This window comes from Schistocerca nitens, chromosome 5, assembly GCF_023898315.1.
Source record: "Schistocerca nitens isolate TAMUIC-IGC-003100 chromosome 5, iqSchNite1.1, whole genome shotgun sequence".
Taxonomy (NCBI): domain Eukaryota; kingdom Metazoa; phylum Arthropoda; class Insecta; order Orthoptera; family Acrididae; genus Schistocerca; species Schistocerca nitens.
The window spans coordinates 244,161,808-244,178,197 of NC_064618.1; the positions used below are offsets into that span (position 1 = coordinate 244,161,808).

Consider the following 16,390-nt stretch of genomic DNA (forward strand, 5'->3'; position numbering starts at 1 on the left):
CTTGTTGGTTGTCATGCCTACATAGAATGCAGCACAGTGGTTGTTGCTTAGCTTGTAAATCACATGACTGGTTTCACAGGTAGCCCTGCCTTTGATGGGATAGGTGATGTTAGTGACCGGCATGGAGTAGGTGGTGATAAGAGGATGTATGGGACAGGTCTTGCATCTAGGTCTATTACAGGGGTATGAGCCATGAGGTAAGGGATTGGGAGGGGTTGTGTAAGGATGGATGAATATATTGTGTAGGTTTGGTGGACGGTGGAATATCACTGTAGGAGGGGGGGAAGGATAGTGGGCAGGACATTTCTCATTTCAGGACATGACGAGAGGTAATTGAAACCCTCCTGGATGATACTGAGTTACGAGGGGAATGCTCCTCTCTGGGCGGACAGTGGGACTTTGGGAGGTGATGGGAGACTAGAAAAATAAGGCACAGGAGATGTGTTTTTGTACAAGGATGGGAGGATAATTACGGTCAGAGAAGGCTTCAGTGATACCCTTGGTATATTCCAAGAGAGGCTGCTTGTCACTGCAGATGTGACAATCATGGGTGGCTAGGCTGTACGGAAGGGACTTCTTGATATGGAATGGGTGGCAGCTGTCAAAGTGGAAGTATTGCTGGTAGTTAGTAGGTCTGATATGGACGAGAGTACTGATGTAGCCATCTCTGAGGTGGAGGTCACCATCTAGGGACAAACTGTGGCCAAGAAACAAGTGGACCACCCTGTTGCTTAACACACTGCCGAACATGATATCCCCCATTTCAATGACTAATTCACAGCCTGTGGCATATGGATCCTTCCCATCAACACCAGTTTTCCTGAAGTGCACAAGTGGAAACTTTCCCTGCAATACATCCTACGTGCCTGTAAGCTTCCTGGCCTCAACCTTCATTAGTCACTGTCCTAACCCATCCAGCTCCCTCCCTGTTCCCATTCTAGCACTACACAGCCATCATTTCATCGCCACACCCAGTCTTTTAATTTCTTTTTAATTCTCTCCTTACCGCTACTCCCCCCCCCCCCCCCCACCCCCTCTCCTGCCTTCTGTTTAAACTGCAGCACTTCACTTCACTGCCTGCTACCCCCACCATACTATCCCTCAACCACCCCGCCCCAGCCTCTTTCTTACCCCCACCCAGTTGCCACTCCCATCATGCACTGGTGCTGCTACTTGCAGTGTGGTTTCATTTGCCTGAGACTGCAGATGTGTGTGCAAGTTGGGTTTGTGTGAGTGTGTGTGTGCGTGTGTGTATGTGTGTCTTTTGTTGACAAAGGCCTTAATGGCCAAAAGCTATAATTGCGTGAATCTTTTTGTTGTGCCTATCACAACTCAGCATCTCTCCTACATAGAGATTACTGCATGATAGGTGCAAAGCAAAGTGTTGGGCTATAGATAGAGAGACACTGAATAAATACATTTTGCTGTCGAGAGAGCAATGTGTGAGGCCTTTAATGACTACCGCAGCCAAATATTATCAAGTTATCTTTGACAGAACTGAAAGAAATTCTGGTCATATGCAAAGACTGTTAGTGGCACCATAGTTAGTGTGCAGTCCTTGGGAAATGAGGCAAGAACTAAAATTGATGGTACCAAAGCAAAAGCTAAAATGCTTAACTCTGTTTTAAAATGTTCTTTTACAAAGGAAAACCCAGGAGAATTGCCACGATTTAATCCTTGTACCACTGAAAAAAAATGAATGAATTAAAATTGAACAAAGCTCCAGGCCCTAATGGAATCCCTGTCAGATTCTATACTGAATTTGCGCCTGAGTTAGCTCCTCTTCTAACTATAATTTATCATACATCACTCAAACAAAAAACTGTGTCCAGTTCATGGAAAAATGCGCAAGTCACACTCGTCTACAAGAAGGGTAGTAGAAGTGATCCACAAAACTACTGTCCAGTATCCTTGACATCGTTTTCCAGTAGAATCTTATAACATATTCCAAACTCATAGATAATGAGGTATCTTGAACGGAATGACCTCCACAATGTTAACCAACATGGATTTTGAAAACATCAATCATGTGAAACCTAGCTCGCACTTTTCTCACATGACATACTGAAAGCTTTGGATCAAGGAAACCAGGTAGATGCAGTATTTCTTGATTTCCAAAAAGCATTTGACTCATTACTGCACCTATGCTCATTGTCAAAAGTCCGATCATATGAGGCATCAAGTGAAATTTGTGACAGAGCATGTTATCTTGGACAGAGAGTCATTGTCAGATGTAGCAGTAACTTTGGGTGTGGCCCAGAGAAGGGTGCTGGGACCCTTGCTGCTCACATTGTATATTAATGTCCTCACAGACAGTATTAACAGTAAAATCAGGCTTTTTGCAGATGATGCAGTTATCTGTAATGAAGTACTGTCTGAAAGAAGCTGCATAAATATTCAGTCAGATACTGATAAGATTTCAACGTGGTGCAGATATTGGCAACTTGCTCTAAATATTCAGAAATGTACAATTTTGCACTTCAAAAAACAAAAAACATACTATCCTATGACTGTAATATCAATGAGTCACTGTTGGAATTGGCTAACTCATGCAAATACCTGAGTGTATCACTTCATAGGGATATGAAATCAAATGATCACATGGGTCCAGTTGTGCGTAACGCAGGTGATAGACTTTGGTTTATTGGTGAATACTGGGGAAGTGCAGTCAGTATACACAGGAGATAGCTTACAAATCATTTGTGCAACCAGTTTTAGAATGTTGTTTAAGTGCGTGGGACTCGTATAAGATAGGGCTACTAGGGTATTGAATGTAAACAGAGATGGGCAGCATGAATGGTCACAGGTATGTTTAATCTGTGGTAGAGTGTCACAGAGATACTAAAGGAACAGACGTGGAAGACTCCTGAAGGTAGGTGTAAACTATACTAAGAAAGTCTATTAACAAAGTTTCAATAACCAGCTTTAAATGATTACTCTAGAAATATACTACGAGGGTGGTTTGAAAAGTTCTCAGAATCACCACGAGAGGCCAACGCTACCGCAATGAGTTGTTCACGTGATATTCATTGGACTGTTGCCTGTAAACATGTGCCATGTCAGTGTTCTCGGAAGAGAGCTGTGGCAGTGATGTGGCTCTGTTGTTGTTCCCACGTAGTGATCTGCAAAGATGGAAAAAACCAAGATTCGAGCAGTGATTAAGTACTTCATAAACAAAAGTATGAAAGCAAAGGACATTCCTGCTGATTTCCAGAATACACTGGGGGACTCTGCTCCTTCATATTCAACTGTTTCCATGTGGACATATGAATTTAAATTTGGTGGGGAGAGCTTAGATGATGATCTGCGCAGTGGTCAACTAATGTGTGTCACTACTCCAGAAATCATTGCAAAAGTGCACAAAATGGTCATGGAGGATTGCCAACTGAAAGTGCGTGAAATTGCTCATGCTTGCCAGATGTCATCTGAAAGGATATATCACATTTTAACTGAAGAATTAGAAATGAAAAAAATATCTGCAAGATGGGTGCTGTGACTCTTCATGCTGGATCAAAAACGTATGAAAATGGACATATCAGAATCATGTTTGGCCTGTTTTAGGAGAAATGAACAAGATTTTTTGCACCAGTTTGGGACCACAGACGAAACTTAAGTGCACTACTATACCCCAGAGACAAAACAACAGTCAAAGCAGTGGAAACATGCACATTCTCTGCCACCAAAGAAAGCAAAGACAATTCCTTCAGCGGGAAAGGTCATGGAATCAGTGTTCTGCAATGTGAAAGGGATTCTGTTTGTAGATTATCTCCCAACTGGGCAAACAATGACTGGAGAATACTATGCTAGCCTCCTGGACAAATTGCAACAAAAGATATGAGAAAAAAGGCCAGGTTTAGCAAGGAAGAAAGTCATCTTATATCAAGACAATGCGTGCCCGCACACATGTGCCATCACCATGGCAAAATTACACGAACTGAGGTATCAATTGTTGCCACACACACTTTATTCACCTGATATGACTCCATCAGACTTCCATCTCTTCCCAAAACTGAAAATTTTTCTTGGTGGACAAAGACTCACTTCAAACAAAGAACTGATAGCCAGAGTTGACAACTATTTTGCTGGCCTGGAGGAAACTCATTTTCGAGATGGGATTGTGACAAAGCAAGTTGGGATCTTTTTAATTCCTCTCTTGTTTAGCCATATGCCTCCTTAAATTCATTTTTTTTTTTCATTTTTGACTAATTACCATTAACATACATGAGTATAATCTGCATTTTCATAAAAGAGAAAGGTTGGCCCTCAGTCTTAAGAAATATAGCACCAGATCTAATTTTGTACTTAGTTTTGTGTTGTTGTGGTTATGGTCTTCAGTCCTGAGACTGGTTTGATGCAGCTCTCCATACTACTCTATCCTGTGCAAGCTCCTTCATCTCCCAGTACCTTCTGCAGCCTAAATCCTTCTGAATCTGCTTATTGTATTCATCTCTTGGTCTCCCTCTACGATTTTTACCCTCCACGCTGCCCTCCAGTACTAAACTGGCAATCCCTCGATGCCTCAGAACATGTCCTACCAACCGATCCCTTCTTCTAGTCAAGTTGTGCCACAAACTCCTCTTCTCCCCAATTCTATTCAATACCTCCTCATTAGTTATGTGATATACCCATCTAATCTTCAGTTTTGTGTATGTACTCAATTTCCTAATTTATTTTGACTATTCCTAGTTAATACTTTTGTTATAGGATGAAATCAGTAATTGTTCCATGACTTAGATTCTATTGTTGACTTATAAACAAATATAAATTCTGTACTAATTATAAACATTTGGAAGATGAGCCACTGGCATTCTTTAAGTATTTATTTGGCTCTATTTGAAAACATGTAGCAAAGTCAGCCCTTCTTTAATTCCAAAATAATTACCAGATTTGTCAAAAGCATTGTTTTCATAACTATATCTGTTAATTTCATTATTTAAACAAATAATTCAAACTAACCCTTGTAGTAGAAGAAACTGTTAAAAAGAAGGAATTTTTCTATATATCAAACAATGGAAAATACAGGCTGGAATGTAACAATATTATGAGAAGGAAAGTTGCTACTCACCATATAGCAGAAATGCTGAGTCGCAGATAGGCACAACAAAAAGAAAGTATGAAAATCTTTTTGTTGTGCCTATCTGCGACTCAGAATCTCTGCTACATGATGAGTAGCAACTTTCCTTCTCATAATTTTTCTACATATTCAGTTAATTGCATGAGCTATGTTTTAATTGCAATTTCTGTAAATTAAACTTTGAACAATGTATAGTTTCAGTGCCTATTATTGTGAGGATATATAAAGGCCCGCTTTTTGGTCCCAAGACAGTCATTCCATGGCCGATTTTCAGACGAGAAACCTGTATTGGTTACGTCAACAACAATGCATCAACTTAATCGTGAAATAAGTGTAACACATATAGGCCATGTGTTAAAATAATGACAGGGTCTGTTCAGTAGTGCCATACATACTGCATTATTGTGCAAGAACTGTGTGGTTATGTTTTTACTGCTCATAGATATTCAAGGTAAACTATTGAAGCAGTATGCTTACATTTGCCTGCAAACTATTAATGAGGCTTATCAAAAGTTAACCAATAGTGAACTGGCCATATTAACTGTGTAATATTGGGGGTTTGTGAACAGTGAAAGTAAAGAACTGTGAAACTCAACTGTGCAACTGTTGGCTACATTTTAGTAGTCGGTGTTGAACTACCCCCCCCCCCCCCCCCCCCCCAAATTTTCAGCCAGTGTAACAACAACACAGTACGTCGACACCGAGGACTATCAACGAAGAAATAAAGCACATGAATGTCACAGGATCAAGGTACTGGAACATCATTGGACCAAGTGCATTAATCTACAAGGAGACTACATTGAAAAATAAAAAAAAAAAAGTTTCACTGATGTAAGTACTTTTTTTTCTATTCTGTGCCAAGGGTTTTTCAAACCAGCCTCATACAGTCCCATACATATGCCCTCTGCCATACACCTCATGGTGGCTTGCAGAGTATAGATGGAGATGCAGATGTAGAACAATTTATCAGGAGAAGAATGGGAGGACAACCAATACTAAATAAGGAGGAAGAAGAAGTACTGAAGCAAGGTATCATAATAAAAATTAATCTTTAATAAATAAAATTCATTATCTCAATCATTACCACTTATTCATAGTGATGGACAACCTTAAATTGTCTCAAAAGTTACAAAAATGAAATAGGAAGAATGTAGAATTAAATAAAAAAGTCTATTTTTGTTGGACTCCCCACCCCTGTATGTATAATTTGAAACTTCAGACAGAGATTTAAAAAACACATATCCAAAATGACACCACTACATGAGGAGATTTTGGGCACTTCTGCTTCAGGCATGTATAGGTACATACAGACTTTCTGATTTTAAAATATTTAATTTGTTACACATATATCATACCATTTCTATAACAAACAATGCAATCTAACAAAAGTTATTCAAGTTACAGTGAAAACAACCACAAAACTATCCAAAATGATCCCGTTTAACAGTATTTAAAAAATAATGAGTTTCCCACCACAGTTCTGTGACTCTTTTGCCACCATTTCAATGATATCATAGTGTTCTGGATCATAAGTCACTTGTAAATGGGGTTCAACAATTCAGGACTATTACAGCTTGTCCAAAGAAGAAAAATCCAGGGCGATAAAGGACACAGCAGTCCATGGAGTGAGTGGAGGAGGCGCGTCAAACACTCATCTGACGTCCTCACCATTCTGCTGCCAGATGTTCCTTGGTGCTATGTCAGATTGTTCCCTGCACTTCCACCCATACACACTGCACATCATACAGAAATTAAATAAATGAAATATAGTGGCTTGATGAACCTCTGACTTGTGCTGTCTGGAACTTTTAACAGCTGACCAGTAGAAGTGAAAAAACTTACTGATAATGGATTTAAATAAACAGAACTACAGGTACTGGACACCATGTAAGCAATATAATCCTGATAGGATGCATAAGAAATTCCTGGACTGTGAATCTGTAGCTGTATTGGGCAGCACGACTTTGTTTGGCATCATCAGTCTATATTTTCTTGAGTTTCTTCATGGCTGTTTAGTAATGGTTACTAGTGACTGATATGTCCAAATGTTAGATGACTTCCTCCTTACTCACGTAAGCCTCGATTAGTTGTCGATTGTTGGTTAGCAGCTTTTAAATTGACCCAACTTTTAATGTGTCCTTTTAGTGCCATTGCTGCTAGCTATTAATTGGCATATTACTTTCTGACAGTATAGACTGTAAGGTCTCGCTACTTTCACTGTTGATCAGTAACAAGAGCTTGTAAATAGGAGTGGCACGTGTGTATGTTCTTTTAACTGATACTGTAGTGTGTTGTTCCCTGTTGCCACTCATATATCCCCACTAAATTAAAAACTTGTTTACCACTCATGTAAAAGGAAAGTTTCATTGTGCTTTACAGTTTATATAATAATTTTATATTGCAGCTTCCACTAAGTTTTACCACAGTTCTGTACTGACCTGTTCAATATGCTCCTTTACTGTGCATAATGCAGTTTTAACATATTTCATGTACTTTTTATGATTTTTTTGTTTGTTTTTTCTTCATTTTAAATGTAAACCACTAATTCAAATTGTGTACCGCTGGGCTAGTGGCCCTGTGTTCTTCTATCAGTCAGTAGATGGCAACACTTACGCCACTCTGGTTTACCAGTTTGCTTCCTCGTTCACATCTGTTGCTCTGCTCTGTGCTCACAGGTAGCACACTGCGCCTAGTACACCCACCACAGTGGTCAGAGGCCACAGCACCAAGTGTAAGTGTCCTGGTATTATTTTTATATGTCCCTACCCTGGCAGTCGTTCGTAGGACTGTCTGGTGTCACTTTTACATTGACAGAGGTTTCTCAGCACTTAGCCCAACAGGTGGTTTTGAAATGTTTTTTAAAACTTTTTTATGAATTTTTTTTTTGTTTTTTATGTGTGTTGCTGCATATGAAAATTATCTCATGTCTTTTGCTGTTTCTGGTACAACACCCAAGGATGGGCTTATAAGAGTCCAAAACCGGTCATGTCATAATAAAAGAACTTTACAACTGAAGCAGTATTTTCAGTATTTGTTTTGGGTCAAGTGTGATTGATAGGGTTAATGATGAAAATATGTTTTCACTGAGGGGACTAAGAGAAGGAGAGAAGTTATAAAAATTATCTCTGATTAGTTGTGTGTTTAACATGTACTCAGGGAAGACTGTAGCTTTTTTGAACTAATGAATGGGTTATAAATAAAGAACAAATAGAGCAATTTTTGTGCAAACTTTCATGGCTGTAGTCAAAAGTTTGTAGAAATTGCAGACTTAGGCATATTGTGTCATGAAAGAAACTTATTTGTTCCATATCTCAAAATAATAATAATAATATTACTGTAACTCCAGATCACTGCAGCATGTCTGACAGATTAATGCTCAGTTCATAACAGAATCAACTTCATATACTTAATCAGAAATAAATTGAAACAAAAATAATGTGTTAATTACTGTTAAAACAATGGTAGTAAACAGAAAAATGCAAACACATAGCAGACCACATGACATACTACAGATCTCCATGCTTGCCATCAGAAATGAGCAGTTGAACTCTACCCATACATCCAGACTTTGCAAACCACTGTGGAGTGCTTGGCAGAGGGTACTTCCTATTGTACCAGGTATTATGACTTCTTCCCACTCCATTTCCATATAGACTGTGAGAAAAATGACTGTTTAAATGACACTGTGTGTGCTGCAATTAATCTCATCTTGTCCTCATGGTACCTATGCTAGTGATATGTTGAAGGTTCATAAATACATCATTTAAAGTTGGTTTTTGAAACTTTATAAGTTGACTTTCTCAGGATAGTTTGCTTTGTCTTCAAGTGTCTGCTAGTTCACTTATTTCAGCAGCTGTGACAATCTGTGCTGCCCTTCTATATACACATTCAATATTCCCTGTTAGTCCTATTTTGTACGGGTCCTAAACACTTGAGCAAAATTCTAGGATGGTTTGCACAAGTGATTTGCATGTAATCTCCTATGTAGACTGATTATATTTCCCCAGAATTCTACCAATAAACCAAAGGCTGCCACCTACTTTACCATGACTGAGCCTATGTGATCATTAATTTATATCCCTACAAATTGTTACAGCCTGGTATTTGTAGTGGTCGACTGATTCTGTGACTGATATTTGCAGTTGTAACAAGTTACAAAATTTTGCAGCACTTTGAAATCTTATCATGATCCAACTGAATATTTGTGCAGCTTATGCAGAGTTTAGCTTAATACAGTCATAATTTTTCATTGTATTTTTCTGCCTCAGGATGGACAAATAGTATGATGTTATTTGTGTAAGCCGAATTTCACTACAAGATTGTCACTATGTTCGCCTAAAGTTTAGTTTGTGATAGTTATATTTATTTTTGACATAGAGTGAGCCTGGTTTCATAAGCCAAGAGAAACTTACTTTCCTGCTTCAAGCTCTGTAAATTCTGTAGTACTAAACGTCTCTCCTTGAGTGAAATTAAGATCCTGAATGCCAGTGCCTCCTTTGAATACAACTGCTGAATTTGGAGGCACATTGCTGCCTCTTATGTAGGTGATTCTGAAAACAAAAATCAGGTTTTAAGTTTCAAGTAAATTATGTCAAAACTACATAATTACTAAATTGCACTCCACTTGAAGCTAGTCTGGAAATTTGTTGTCTACTTCCAATGAAAGCAATTGTATAGCATCTTATGTAATGCTGTGCAATGTAGTAGAGAAAAAATGCAGTGGCGTTATAGCTTCAGTATGGTAAGAGGAAACAACAATGATGGGTATGCTTAAATGTTCAAAAATGGGGACAATTATCTGTTTTGAGGTGTATGAGCGTGTGTCCTCTATATATCTTCATTGAGATAGTTGTCTGTGGTACATGACAAAACAACAGATCAATCTGCACTCAAGAATCAAATTCTAACAGAGATCATTACCAAAACTTACAGAGAAAATACAGGACCACGCATTAAAAAAATGAAAAATTAAAGCTGGCTGTGCAAATAATCAAACAATGAAAAATCCAGAGTGGAATAACAACAGTGAAATAGGATAGATGCCGAATGTGGCACATGTTTGTGTGTGTGTGTGTGTGTGTGTGTGTGTGTGTGTGTGTTGCTGCATATGAGGAATGACTTGTTCCACAGTTTAGCCTACTTTTAAATGTACTTTAAATGTGCCTTTCTCCTGCTCAACACCTCCTCTATGTTGTGAGTAGCAATCTATTCTATTTCAGTTTTGTTATGTGTCAAGTTAACCTATGAAATTAAAGACCTACATGGGTAAACATGCATACTATCTCAATGCTTAAATGATTCATGACTTAACTTTCAAAGGACAGTGTACAAAATGAAAAGCCGAAACAGTATAGGACTCATTAGCAAGAGACTGAAGAAGATGGGTAACATCCACAAATACTTTTCCATCTCTAATTATTTCAGTTCTGATGGACATTAAAATATAGCTAGCTTCTCTTTTTTTACACAAACATTTTCCTCTATCTCTGAAATATCAGAGGCACATACCTATGTATTCCTTGATGAATTTGAGACTGATCCATAAATCTATCATGAAAATGCCAAATATTAATGTTTTCCAAATAAAGTCATTTAAAAACATGTGAGTTACTTACTACTTGGATTTGATAGCACCAAATCACTGTTGGTGAAGTTACCCTAAATGGCATATGCAAACAAAGATAAGCTACAAATACCTAAATATTTGATGGTGCAAATGCAAGGTAAGAGCCAGATAATGTCAAGAGATTCTGGGAGACACATAAATGAAAGTAGGCCACAATGTTTTATTATGTTTTAGTGCTTAAGTGGTAGATTTAAAACAGTTTTTTTTATGATTGTACCTCCTTTCCCCTACAATCCTATAATATATATAAGTATTTTGTACATTTCAACCAGTATTACTATTGTGGCCCCACCGTGGAGAGTCCCTTATGTGAAGCACATACCATATACATGTAAATACCACAACATTTACAAAAGTAAGGCTATAAGTTGTTCAAATGCACTACATTTCACTTACAATTTGCACTGTTTAATATTAGAATATATTTTATGAGTAGAGTTTTAATACTTTTATAATTTAGTGCTTGCAGATAATATCTACAGATTCAAGTGATGATTATCATTAAGCCATATTGCATAGTGTACTTAAGATACTGAATTAAAATTATTCCATCACTTCCTGTTACTATTATTTTACATCTACAAGTTTTGATTAGTGCATCCTGCTTGTAACTGTTCAAATTAATTGAATGTGATTTATGTATGTGGTTTAGTGTCATGCTTCTGTTGTTGTTGAAAGTTGGACAAAGAACAGTGTGGAAGTTGGTATCATCATATGACCTATTTCTATTAGGAGACAGAAGGACTTCACCAGCCAGGCTTAACAGTCCATCCAATGGAGAGATCAAAATCAATATTTTCTAATGAGTCATTAGGGTGTAAACAAAAATACAGACAAAGATCTGTTAACTGAGAATTCATCTGATCTCTCTTCTTCTCCTGTTTCCAGTTTAATTACAGTAATGTGGTTCCCTTCAACATCAGCAACTGAACTCTGGCTCTACCTCTACCTCTATTGTCACAGTTTAGCCATTATGGCTGTAAAAACAAGTAAGAGATGATAGTTAAAGCTCCAAGCATAGTTAGTCTTCACTTCTGAGCTGTCAGAAACATGGCAAATAAGGACATGAAGTTCTCAGTCAGCAATATTTGTCATACGAGTAATATGTATATTACGCACATTTTGAAATACATTTGTTTATTAACATTAGGTGAGCTTATTCTCACCAAAATTAGGTATGCCAACTTGTCCGTTATTTTTCAGATTCACTGTTACAACTGGTTAAAAATGTACTAAAAATTTCTTCTGGATTTATTCATTTTAATCAAAAATAAAACAGCATTGTACTACAACTAATAAAGGAAAAACAATAAACATGATTTACAGTAAGTTAGACATTGCAATAGAATGGATGTCATCTGTTTCGTAAAAGTAGAATTATGTTCTGAGTGATTTAAATAGCTGAGAGATTCTAATAGTTGTGGCTAGATGTAGCAGATACAACCAACAGAGTAAGGAAAAACAGTCAACATGCACAGAATGCATTAAATGGCAGATAGGCACATAAACATGAAATGACTGATCATAATCATGTTTTTACTTATATATGAACTAAGAACTTGCTTTTCTTCTCTTAGTAGCTTTGCCACAGGTGACTCTACTAAGATCTGGGAGAAGAGCCCGTGATTACATCTCAGAGGGGAGTAAAGGAACCAACAAGGGAAAATCCAAATGTCCAATTCAGTCATTTAACCAGTGCAGCTATTAGTATTCATGACAAAAGAATCTTGATGAATCACTTTATGGGAAACAAATATGGACAAGTTCCTCACAATGCAGACAGTATGATAAGCCTAAGTTTGCAATGTTATTGACTAAACATACTGCCTGGCAAAAAAAGTGAAGCTCATAGAAGGGGAGGAGGAAACGAATTGCATCATGATAGGTCGAAAGGGTATGTCATCTTATTACAGTGATTACAAAATTGAATTAGATTTGGGAAGAAGTTGGCCAATTATTACTATGATGTTGCAACCACTCTTGTGTGGATGCATGCACAAATTCAGTTTGGAGGGGTGTCATAAGGCCATTGTATCCTCTCCTCAGGCAAGTTAGCGCACAACTCTTGTAACTGGTCCTTGATATCCCATATGCTGACACTGCAACAGAGTTGAGGTCTGAGCTAGTTCCATGCACGTTCACTCAACATTTTGTTGGTCACAGGAGGACCTCAACATCACACACATAGTACGCAGAAACACATGTGAGATGCAGACAAACACCGTCCTAATGAAAAATGGCACCCTGATACTGTTGCCATGTAGCACATGAGGATGCAGTCACTACCAGCCAATGGCTCGCTACATCATAATGTCAAGCACAGCAAAGCTGTGCCTCTCCAAAACATCATAAGAATGGGACCTCTCCCTAGGTCACTGTCATATTCACTAATGATGGTCATCCAGAGTTGTGCAGAAATGATGATTCATCAATCAGCACAATGCAACACTGTTTGTGAGCAGTCCATGCTTCTTGATAATGGTAACACTCCAAATACAGCCATTTGTGTTGTGGTGTTTATGGCACCCTGTGCATGAGATGGTAATTTCCAAGTCCACCTATTGGTAGTCTCTATCCAATACTGCAGAATGACACAGAATATTGCAAAGAGTCGATTACTTTTTCATCGATAGCAGCCCAGATGAGAAGGGGCTACAGTATGCTTGGCGTATAACACAGTGATCCTCCCTAGTGGTGGCCAAATATAGTCAGCCAAAACCTTAATGAATATGCCTGCCCTTATGTTCCCACACAGTACGATATGAAGCACTCACATCCAAATGCCTCATAAATCTGGATAACGCATGACTCAACCAGCAAGTCAAATGGAGACCCACAATGAGACCCCTTTCAAACTATATCATGTGGCTGATAATGCTGTCTCTGTGAAGAATACTAAAAGTAGAGTTGTTAAAGGTTCTACTTTCATGATATATATATATATATATATATATATATATATATATATATATATATATATATATATATATATATATCCAAAAACAAAGATGATGTGACTTACCAAATGAAAGTGCTGGCAGGTCAACAGACACACAAACAAACACAAACATACACACAAAATTCAAGCTTTCGCAACAAACTGTTGCCTCATCAGGAAAGAGGGGAAGGAGAGGGAAAGACGAAAGGATGTGGGTTTTAAGGGAGAGGGTAAGGAGTCATTCCAATCCCGGGAGCGGAAAGACTTACCTTAGGGGGACAAAGGGACGGGTATACACTCGCACACACACACATATCCATCCACACATATACAGACACAAGCAGACACACACACACACACACACACACACACACACACACACACACACACACACACACACACACATATATATATATATATATATATATATATATATATATATATATATATATATATATATATAAAAAGAAAGATGATGAGACTTACCAAACAAAAGCGCTGGCAGGTCGATAGACACACAAACAAACACAAATATACACACAAAATTCAAGCTTTCGCAACAAACTGTTGCCTCATCAGGAAAGAGGGGAAGGAGAGGGAAAGACGAAAGGATGTGGGTTTTAAGGGAGAGGATAAGGAGTCATTCCAATCCCGGGAGTGGAAAGACTTACCTTAGGGGGAAAAAAGGAGAGGTCTTTAAATATGTCTGCTTGTGTCTGTATGTGTGGATGGATATGTGTGTGTGTGCGAGTGTATACCTGTCCTTTTTTCCCCCTAAGGTAAGTCTTTCCACTCCCGGGATTGGAATGACTCCTTATCCTCTCCCTTAAAACCCACATCCTTTCGTCTTTCCCTCTCCTTCCCCTCTTTCCTGATGAGGCAACAGTTTGTTGCGAAAGCTTGAATTTTGTGTGTATATTTGTGTTTGTTTGTGTGTCTATCGACCTGCCAGCGCTTTTGTTTGGTAAGTCTCATCATCTTTCTTTTTAGATATATTTTTCCACGTGGAATGTTTCCCTCTTCCACGTGGGAAAAAATATATCTAAAAACATGGATGATGTGACTTGTGTCTGTATATGTGTGGATGGATACATGTGTGTGTGTGTGTGTGTGTGTGTGTGTGTGCGAGTGTATACCCGTCCTTTTTCCCCGTAAGGTAAGTCCTTCCGCTCCCGGGGTTGGAATGACTCCTTACCCTCTCCCTTAAAACCCAAATCCTTTCGTCTTCCCCTCTCCTTCCCTCTTTCCTGACGAGGCAACCGTTGGTTGCGAAAGCTAGAATTTTGTGTGTATGTTTGTGTTTGTTTGTGTGTCTATCGACGTGCCAGTGCTTTCGTTTGGTAAGTCACATCATCCATGTTTTTAGATGTAAAAGAACAAAGGGAACAATGGACCGAGGCAGCTCAAGCAATTGCTTCAGACACATGACAATGCCTGAAAACTAATGTGTGCACATTGTTACATGAACAGCAGAGAATAATATGAACCATAGGAACCAAAGTGTTTCTACTGTCTTTTACTTTGGATAATAAATAGCAGAATTTTAGGATTAGCAAGATGATTAATGCAGCTGAAAATGAGTTAAATACACCAAATATGCTATAGTAATCTCAAGTTCAGAAAGAAAACAAGGACAATATAATAATTTGAGTTTACACTTTATTGTAAACAAGAAAATCAAATCAGTATTACAGAGACTGAAAGAAAAGTCAGGAAAAATATCAGTACATGTATATAAAGAAAGGTTCAATGAAAATCATAAAACAACAGCATAACAACATGATCACATCCTTGATGTCTAAGGATGTGTTCTATCAACCTGTTCCAGCTTTAAGTTTAGTTGTTTTCTCCCCAACTCAGTGTTGCACCACTTTAAATAAGCATAAGATATAAGTATCATAACAGATCAGACATTTTGATAAAATGTATTATGTTGATCCCAGGCTAAGAAATTTAAAAGCGTTCAGGATTGAGATGAGACTGCTGTGAACATATCTCTAGTGCATTATAGCTCTATGTACAAACATGTTTCACTTCTGTATACAATACACTGCAGAAAACGACTTTCTATCTCTCAAATGTATATTACATGTTAACAAGTTTCTCTTTTTTGGAGAAGTTTTTTCTTGTTATTGCCAATGTTTTTTTATATGCTTGGGTCATCAAGAAGGATTTTACTATCCAAATAAAAAAAAACTGTCTACTGTTTTCAGCTTCTCATTTCCTGAGGAGGAGTCACCTGATTGGACCACTCTCCATTATCTTTCATTTACTTTTTTTGGTGTTAACCCTGATAACCCCATTTATAATACCAGAAATAACAGGGGACATACAATAGTAGAACTTGTTAAGAAGGATGACATGTTTGTTTTAATACGTTCTTCCAGGAAAAAAAATAACAGAAAAAGTATTTAGCAATGATCCAATGCAAAGATAAATGAAATTGACTGCATTTTATGTAGCACTGAAGAAATGGTGCATGATGTGGCAGTGGTACTAAAACACTTTTGAATAAGTTGGGTGAAATAACAGACCTAACAACATCAACTGACGTTGCTAGTTTGAATAAAGACGATTTCGCCGTGTTAGTAGGAGGATCAAACAACGTCTATAGAAACGAGACACACAAGGTGATTACAGAAATGAGGAAATGTTTAAATAATTTAACCCACACAAATGTACTCATTGTGAACATCCCGCATTGTCATCATTTACCACCCTGGTCGTGTGTGAACCGTGAAATTAATGTTGT

At 37.9% G+C, this 16,390-nt stretch overlaps 1 protein-coding gene across 1 annotated transcript in view; it reads right to left on the bottom strand.

Annotated features, from left to right (window-relative positions):
- The window catches only part of LOC126260366 (solute carrier family 15 member 2-like), a 276,933-nt gene that overhangs the window by 40,451 nt on the left and 220,092 nt on the right, over positions 1 to 16,390 (bottom strand). The window contains exon 12 of the mRNA XM_049957694.1: positions 9,487 to 9,624. Coding sequence (XP_049813651.1) covers positions 9,487 to 9,624 — 138 coding nt within the window. The remainder of the gene's footprint in view (positions 1 to 9,486; positions 9,625 to 16,390) is intronic.